This window comes from Talpa europaea, assembly GCF_964194135.1.
Source record: "Talpa europaea genome assembly, chromosome: 11".
NCBI classification, from domain to species: Eukaryota; Metazoa; Chordata; class Mammalia; order Eulipotyphla; family Talpidae; genus Talpa; species Talpa europaea.
The window spans coordinates 73,917,330-73,925,943 of NC_140078.1; the positions used below are offsets into that span (position 1 = coordinate 73,917,330).

Sequence of the window (8,614 nt, forward strand, 5' to 3'; positions counted from 1 at the left end):
ACCAGAAAGCTAAGTTTTCAAAAGGATCATCACCTGAGTGGTGTCCATGTCAGCAACGTGATCGAACGTGAAGGTCTTGGGCTCAGGATTGGAATGCAGTCGAAGAGTCGTGGGGGAGAGCACAGATAGGCATAAATTTTGCTCCCCATCGGTTGATCCAGAACCCTCTTTAGAAGGACGAATTCGAACAAAAACTTTGATGGCATCACCTTCATTACTAAAGACAAAAATGTAGCATTTAAGTTTACTAGAGAAAACTAAAAAGGGATCTCAGTCTCCAATTTCCTGTTTCCATACTGAGTTTCCCCCAAAGCCCAGGATCTATTTGTTCACATTTACCTCTTTTAAGAGTCTCACATGGCCTACACACACTTTACTGACTTGGTTCAGAAGACTTAATTTGAAATCCACCCAAAGGGCGGTGATTTCTAAGGCGCTCCAAGCCCTGCTTGTCTGATTTCCCTTAGTAGCAATAACATCATTGCAAGGGAGAATTATGTTATTAATTCCATCTTTTAGTCTAGAAGATGAGGAGACAGAAAGGGAAGGGAGAATGATGTGAGTTTTTCAAATTTCCAGGTAGTGGAGGGTCCAGCTTAATTTCAAAATAAGTGCCACTCACTACACTAATGGTTATGAACACTACATTCCCTAATTCTTTGTTTTCATCAACAGGTTTTTTCCTTACCTTGGATGATTAGACTGTCCATTTGTCACATTGCGTAACTCAGCTAGAAAAAAAGATAAGACATCATTAAAGGTGTTTAAAATAGCAATCCCATTCCTATCTAGCCTGCTGTTCATTGCTGACACTCCTTTTTCAGTCAACTCAGTTCCCTGAACCTTTTGACAGTGGGGAGTTCCAGGACCCAGCTTGATCTTGCTCTCTATCCTATCCATACATGCTCCATTGGTGATGACATCAGATTCATGGTTTTAAATATTACACACACACACACACACACACACACACACTAGCGAATCCCAAATTCTCCCTGGAAGGTTCTCCTAAGCCCAAATTCTTTTATATTTTATTGCCTGCTGGATATCTCCAAATTAGATTTCTAATAGGAAATTTCTCAAATTTAATGTCTCCAAAACCAAGTTCCTATTCACCACACCCTTACTCAAAACATGCTTCTCCATCTCATTTAGTGACAACTCTCTTTTTCCAGGTGCTCAAGCCAAACATCTTGGAATCATTCCTGACCCCTTTCTTTCTTATACTTCATAGCCAAGCTGTTAGCCAATCTCTGCCTCTACCTTCAAAATATTTCCAGAATCCTATATCAAATCCACGGCCATGACCACCATGGAGTCAAGCCAGCAATATCCCTTGAGTTACAGGTTATTACAACAGTCTCTCTGCTCTTCTCACTCCTTCATTCATTGACTTCATTTATTCTCAACTGAGAAGACAGAATGATTCTTTAAAAGGGAAGCCAGAGGTCAACTTCCAGCATGACAGTGTGAGGAACTCCATTAATTGTCTAGTGAAACTGATGAAATAAAATTTTTTAAAAAACATTTAAAGCCTCTATAAATGGTTGTAAAGACAAGTAGCAAATGAAGTAACATCTATTCAAGAAAACTTGTGGCAATCTGTAAGAAAGTCTGTGGTACTTGAGCCACAATTGCTCCCTCCCATCCAGCTAAACAAATTAGAAAGTTCAGATCAGACCACACAGCCAAGAACAGTGGCATCCCTCTTCCCTCAACTCCCAGCTGAAGGCCTGTCTTCCCAGGGGGAGCAGGTTATCAGTTTCTCATCCTGTCTCTGGCCAGCTGCCTGTTACTGAGGCTAAGTCAGACATAGTTCAAAAGGGAATCATAAACTCAATTTTATTACATTCTCACTCTGGTTTCAAAGACAACAACCCACGGGGCCAACAATATCACAAGAAATAACCTTCAAGAGCATAAAAGTAAAAGGTGTAGAAAGCACTGCAAAAGCTCTCTCCTCCCATGTGTTCCTACTTCATGCTCCAATATCTGGACTGTGGGAAAGCAAAAGGCACTTACTAGGGATGTTATCAACCCCAGCTTTCCCTGCAAACTTAAATAACTAAAGTTTCCCATGAAAATCACAAAGAGGTGCAGTGAATACCCTTGCTCCATCACTTCAAAAAAATGAAGTGTATAGACAGGACAGAGTCATTCAGAGACAACCACATACATATATCACTTTCCACCAAACAAAAAGATGCTTTAATTTTAATCCAACAATATATCAATCTGTGTGCTAATATTCCCTAAATGCTGAAAATGGAGGGAAAGGAACATCTCAAATGGATGAAAGAAAGCAGAGGTGTTCATTTAAAGGTACGATCAACCTAAGCCAAGCAAAAAACATAACAGATGACAACTACAAGCGACAGCTAGAAGCATTACCATAGGAAGGTTCAAATTCCAAAAGTTCACAATCTATTCACTCTTCCAACATAGGCTTCTCCTCCATTCACAGAATTCACACCATTCACAGAAATCCATCAAATCTGCTAAAATCAACTTTAATAAGCAAGACTCCTCAAAGTACACAGGAATTGGACTATGAAACCAGTGAAAATCTGAAGGTTTATTAAAAGTAAAAGTGACCATATTCCCCTCCAAGAAAAAACAAATAACCCTTGACCAGAAAATAGGTGCCGTGAGATCACTGAAGGCACTGACTTAGTGTCTACGCTTTAAAAGTCCCTTAACTAAGGAAAGTGCATGGAGGGCCCTTCAACAGAGAAAGACATGTGGGAACATGAGTAAGTTCAGGAGGGGCAGTAATGGGGAAAGACGCAGGGGCGGGTGACAGTCAGGCAGACCCCGAGGCAACCACAGAGAGGCCGCCCGCGCCGGGACCCCGAAGAAGCCAACGACGAAATGGCAGGAAGGGGCACGCGAGCGAAGAAGGAAAGGGCCCCTGGGCGCCAAGCTCCTAGATGAGGTCTCCCGTTCACCGTTCACTGCCAGCCCAGGCGCCGACAACTGCGCCTGGCGGGTACGGCCGCCCCCTTCGCAGAGCCCCGGAAGGGAGCAGCTGTTCCATCAGCGCCGGGTCTTCGCAGCGCAGATTCCCAGCGCCCAGCGCCGCACAATCCGCTCCTGCCCTCAGCGCCCATCCTGCGGGCAACAGTCCTTTCAAGGCAGTATTTGGGGGCGGGAACCAGGTCACAAAGTCGGATTCCTTACTTACTTTTGCAGCCGGGCGCCATAGCGCCCTCACCCCGAGTCCGGAGACCGACGCAGCAGATGCCCCAACCTCCAGCCGCGTCGCACACCCGGATTTCGCCCGCTCAAGATGGCCGCGAATTTGAATTTGGCGCTCGAATGGGACGTTGACGCCAGCACGGAGGCCGCCATGTTGCCCAGCCCTAAGCCAGAGGGAGGGGGAATGACGCGTGTGTGACGTCACCATTAGGCGCCGGCGTCTCTGTACAGTTTTGATCGGCCGCGGGGAGTTGTTTTCCCCAGAGCTGCCATGAGCAAGCGGAACCAGGTGTCGTACGTTCGGCCAGCCGAGCCGGCATTCCTGGCCCGCTTCAAGGAGAGGGTCGGCTACAGGGAAGGGCCCACCGTAGAGACCAAGGTGAGCCCGGGCCAGTCGCGTTTCCGAGGTAACGCGACCTGCCTCGCCACTTCCGGCTATTTTTTGGACCTGGAGTCCTGGGGTTCTGGGGTCTCTTCTCACTCGCGCCTTCCCCTTTTCGGGTGGTCCTGGGACCTCCGGCTGGTCCGCTTCAAACAACCACATCCTCTTGCTCACAGGAAGCTCTTTGTCGTTTTCGGAGTGTTGCTGTATTCTTGAAAATGACTTGACGCAGGTAAAGCGCCTCGTACTTGGTAGATGGTTAAGAAAGGTCACTTTTTCCTGTCTTATTTGCTTATCTCAAAACCCTTAGGGATGGGGGAGGGCGGGTAGCATCGTCTCGTTTTCCAGATAAGGAAACTAAGCCCATTCGATCATATCACCGAGTCTGGAACATCTTTGGAGGAATGCCCTGAAACTATACATGTGCTTTCTTTACCAGAAGAAAGCAAGCAAACGCCTTGAATATTCTGGATATGAATAGAAGCGGAGCTTCAGGAAAGACCTACACCTGATTAGTTCATGGTGGGGATCGGTGGAAGTCAACTTCCTGAGCTTCCACTCTTAATCTGGTTCCCACCAAAACACGCCCTCTTTGGATGGAAGAGACTAGTGTGCTAAGAGATGTGTGAAGAAGTAATTTAGCACTCTGTCCAACGCTTGCACTCAGACCCACCTCTCAAGTCACTTAGAGCTTAATAGAGGAAACAAAAAGATTGACTTAAAAACGACTCAATTTAGTGAATATGTGGTGAACCCAAAACACCATATTCTTTAACACTTACCTCCCCTGCCTCATCTTTGCCTTGAAGCTCCCCCAAGGAATTACTGCTGTTCTTCAAGTTATCTATATCTCATATGTAATACTCATCATTTTGTATTGTAACTACTTAATCTCCTGTGTATCTCCACCACTAAATCAAACTCTTAGTATCTGTGATTTTGTGATTTACAAGAAATACTTACTTGGTCTTCATCTACCAGTGTCCTGTTTGTATCCCAAAAGTTAGTTCTTACCTCCACCTTTGTATACATTTAGAAACAGCTGATTGTATGCCCACCAAGTGAAGACCCTATAAGGAAGGAGAGTAAGCAGAGGTGGAGAAAGAGTAACTTTTACTTGCAGCTTTCTCTACTTCGGTGTATTTCATTGCTTTTTTTGGTCAGACTTTGAAAAGAGAGAGAAGTGAGAAGGGTTGATGAAGAGCAGAAGGAACTGATGGTGCATCACTGCTCTGGGTTGGCAGAAATGATGGCAGTATATGCAGCAGAGGACTCCTGACCCCAGCAAGCTGGGGTCTTGCTGACACAGAAATTTGTGCCATCCAACAGACCCCTGGGTGTCTGGAAGGTAGACCTCTCCCTACTTTGGTGAGGTCAGCCTGCTCATAGTGACTTGAAAATTCATCTCCAAACCCATTTAGTCAATAAAGTTACCTTCTCGCTGTAGTAATTACAATTTCTCCTCTAGAAAGGAGTGGTTGTATGTGGTTCCAGGTCAGGAACCTACACATTGTATATGTTTTCCCCTAGCGAATCCAACTTCAGCCCCCAGATGAAGATGGTGATCACAGTGACAAAGAAGATGAACAGCCCCAGGTGGTGGTTTTAAAAAAGGGAGACCTGTCAGCTGAAGAAGTCATGAAAATTAAAGCAGAAATAAAGGCTGCCAAAGCAGGTGTGTCTTGACAGTATTCTGGTTTTTCTAACAATTTTAAGGATCCTGGAGTATGAGATTATTTTATGTAATAGTATGGCCTGTTAGACGGAGACAGTCCTAGGTTCATACTTTACCTTTTAACATGTGACTGTGAAGAAGTTATTTCACCTCTCAGCCCCTGTTTCCTCATTAGAAAAATAGGGACAACAATTGTGTGTACCCTGCTGGCTTGTTCTGAGGATTGAGAAGTTAATAAAAACATCCTATTTAAAAATGAATAGATGGTTAGGTTTATCTACTAGTCAACAGAGGTCTGTTTAATTAGTGTTTAAGGTGTAATATGCCATAGAGTATATTTCTCATTATTCCTAAATATTTATTACATTGTTTTGGGGGACATACTGGAATTCCAAGCAGTCACTTTTCAAAGTATTTAAAAATACAACCTGATTATATTTAAGTAAAGACTGGCAATATTATTGAATACTTCAGTAAGTGAGTTATTATTTAGTGACCACCCGTCTTATGCGCATAAGCTAGAGGCAGCAGAGAACACACTGCATTGACTCAAGAACATCCTTAGGTGCAGTATGAGATTTTCTTGCCATTTGACTTTCCCATGACAGCAAAATAATGGAGAATGAAGAATGCTTTTTAACTTTGTTTTACTCCAGACGAAGAACCAGCTCCAGCTGATGGAAGAATCATGTATCGAAAGCCAGTAAAGCGTTCTTCAAATGAAAAATACTCAGGTTTAACAGCAAGCTCAAAAAAGAAGATGACAAATAAAGATGAAATAAACAAACAGGACTCAGTTAAGAATTCACAAAAGCAAATCAAAAATAGTAGTCTCCTTTCTTTTGACAATGAAGATGAAAATGAGTAAGTGTAAACATTTTGGACTTAGTCTTCTTTAAGAGTACATTGGATGTTTTTTGTAAAATAACACTTTTTCCTATTGTATATTGGCTTGTCAGAAAAGTTATGATGTATTTTTTCTGTGTTTTTTAAGCAAAAATGCATCGTAACTTTTCTGACAACCTAGTAGTTAATACAGTGTCATTATAGGAAATTTATAAACTACAAGAAAAATTTAGTAAGATAAAAATTGTGTCCTTCTGTCAATATCTCTTTGAAATGCCAACTCTGTAGATATTAACTACTATTACTATTTGTTATTTCTCATGTAGGATGTATATCTATGTAAATTACATATTTTTAACAAAATTGAGATTGAATTATGTTTTTGAGATTATATTGTTTCTGGCTTTATATTGTGTTTTTCCAGGTCAGTAAAATTAAAAATCCTGACATAATTATCTACAAAGAATTTCATGACTAAACAGATCCCCTGTTGTATCTTCCTCATTAGCAGAACCCCATTTTAGATGGGGAAGATGATAATGTCCCAAGTTATGAACACCTCCCCAGCTCCTTCTAAGGCATGCCATGTGACAGCTCTGGTAAATAAGAGAAGTGGATCTTTTAAGATTTTTTTTTTTTTTTAAATTTATACAATAGCTGGGGTATAGGCCAGAGGCGCGGGAGGGTGAGAGGATTCACCAGAGACAGAGTGGGGAGCAGAACAGGCAGACTGAAAGCACTGCTGAGGGGAGCAGCGGGCGCGACAGGAGAGGTCTGCCGTGCCATGTGGGAATCTCCCTAGCCGGCCAGGAATCAAACCCGCACTGCAGAGGCTGTGGACAGACTCATAGAGTTGTGTTCAACTCGCTGCACCACCAGGAAAGCCTAATATGTGATCTTGACACAAGTGAGGATCTAATATATAACTTGACTATTGTTGATAGCACTATAAAAAGAGCGAGCTGCAAGTAGAAGCCTACCTAATAAAGCTACTGGATTTTTTGATATAAAAAGACAGATTTAGGGCCTCCCTGGTGGCGCAGCGGTTGAGCGCTGGGTTGCGAAGCTGCCCACAGCCTCTGCTGCGCCGGTTCGATGCCCGGCTGCTCCCCGGCCACCGGAGGAGGGTCCCACATGGCGCAACAGACCTCTCCTGCTGCCAGCTGCTCCCCTCAGCAGTGTGCTTCGGTCCTTCTGCCTGCTCTGCTCCCCGCTCTGGCTCTGGTGAATTCTCTCACCCTCCCATGCTTCTGACTGTACCCAGTGCTTGTATAAATAAATAATAAAAAATAAATAAATAAATAAAAAGACAGATTTAGCAAACATGAACCTTTGTCCTCTCATCTTGTCTACAGTGGAGACTTGATGACGTAGGAGGTCAGTGCCACTTTCAGATACAAGGCAGGCAGCCCCTTGCTCTGGGGGGGTCAAGTGGAGACTCAGGAGCATGGATCCTATGGCATGCCTCTAGGAGCTATTGCACCAGCCCTGGAATGCAGGCCTCGATTTACTGGAGTAAGAGAAGAGTAAGCGCCGTATTATTTCAATGTCAGGTTTGTGGTACGTGCTGCCTACATGATACAGTAGTCGGATGGACATGCTTCTACAGAAATCTCCAGGTGTATTTCTGGTGATATCCTTAGAATGGACAGTTGGAACCAGAATTATTAGATCAAAGTATTTGAATATTTTTAAAGCTTTCATATTTACTTTCATGGTGGTTTTTAGAGTGTTTGTTGGTTTTACCATTTTGTTTATTTACAATCTTTAAGAGGCACTACACTTAACACAGATTAATACAGATAATAGTGTACCAGCCTTCAGCTGGCACCAGCCTTTACGTTTTTGTCAATTTATGTGTTGAAAACTTTTAATAGTTAAATTTAATTGGCAATTTTTTGGATCCACCAAGGAGGCTAAACTTTTTCAAATGTTAACACACCATTCTGTGTTTCTTTTTTGGATTAGATTTTTGGATTCCATTAGTTTAGTAGTATTTTCCTAACTGATTTACAAATTATGTAATCTATCAGATTTTGTTATTGTTTCTCCATCTCTGTATAGATTAAGAAACACCTATACTTATTTTGTTCAGCTGGAATTAATCTGAGTATCCTTTGCCACAAATAATTGTCCCAGAACGATGTCTGTTTCTCACTTCAAATACATCTCAGAGTTCTCTAAATGTTGGGATAAGAAAAGGAGAAAAGCACTGTAAATTCTGAGCCTTTCCAGGTGATCCATCAAGTCCCTGCTTAATCCTAACAATTTTCCTCATTTCCACAAGTTAGCCAAAACTGGGAACTTGTCAGAATTCCACCCTTCACCAGCCACATCAATCTGAACTTATGAATTTCAGAGCATCCATTATCATGCATTTAGTACCACATCTATCTTCTATTTTAAGACCTACTGTCATGTAATTTAGGTGAGTTGACTAGGGATCCCTGAGAGGCTCTGAATTATACACAGTCCTAAAGCCAGTTGTCTTTAACATACATTTCTCACATAAG

At 42.6% G+C, this 8,614-nt stretch overlaps 2 protein-coding genes across 2 annotated transcripts in view; one reads left to right on the forward strand and one right to left on the reverse strand.

Moving 5' to 3' along the window:
• KIF15 (kinesin family member 15) overlaps window positions 1-3,203 on the reverse strand; it is a gene marked incomplete at both ends in the record, with an annotated part of 53,577 nt that extends 50,374 nt beyond the window's left edge. The window contains 3 exons of the mRNA XM_084247404.1: window positions 34-217; window positions 689-731; window positions 3,185-3,203. Coding sequence (XP_084103530.1) covers window positions 34-217; window positions 689-731; window positions 3,185-3,203 — 246 coding nt within the window. The remainder of the gene's footprint in view (window positions 1-33; window positions 218-688; window positions 732-3,184) is intronic.
• Window positions 3,204-3,469: 266 nt separating this feature from the next.
• KIAA1143 lies at window positions 3,470-6,123 on the forward strand (the record flags this gene model as incomplete). Its single annotated transcript, XM_084247693.1, has 3 exons — window positions 3,470-3,577; window positions 5,111-5,255; window positions 5,912-6,123. 3 exons carry the CDS (start codon window positions 3,470-3,472, stop codon window positions 6,121-6,123), a joined length of 465 nt encoding a protein of 154 aa, XP_084103819.1.
• Window positions 6,124-8,614: the final 2,491 nt, after the last annotated feature.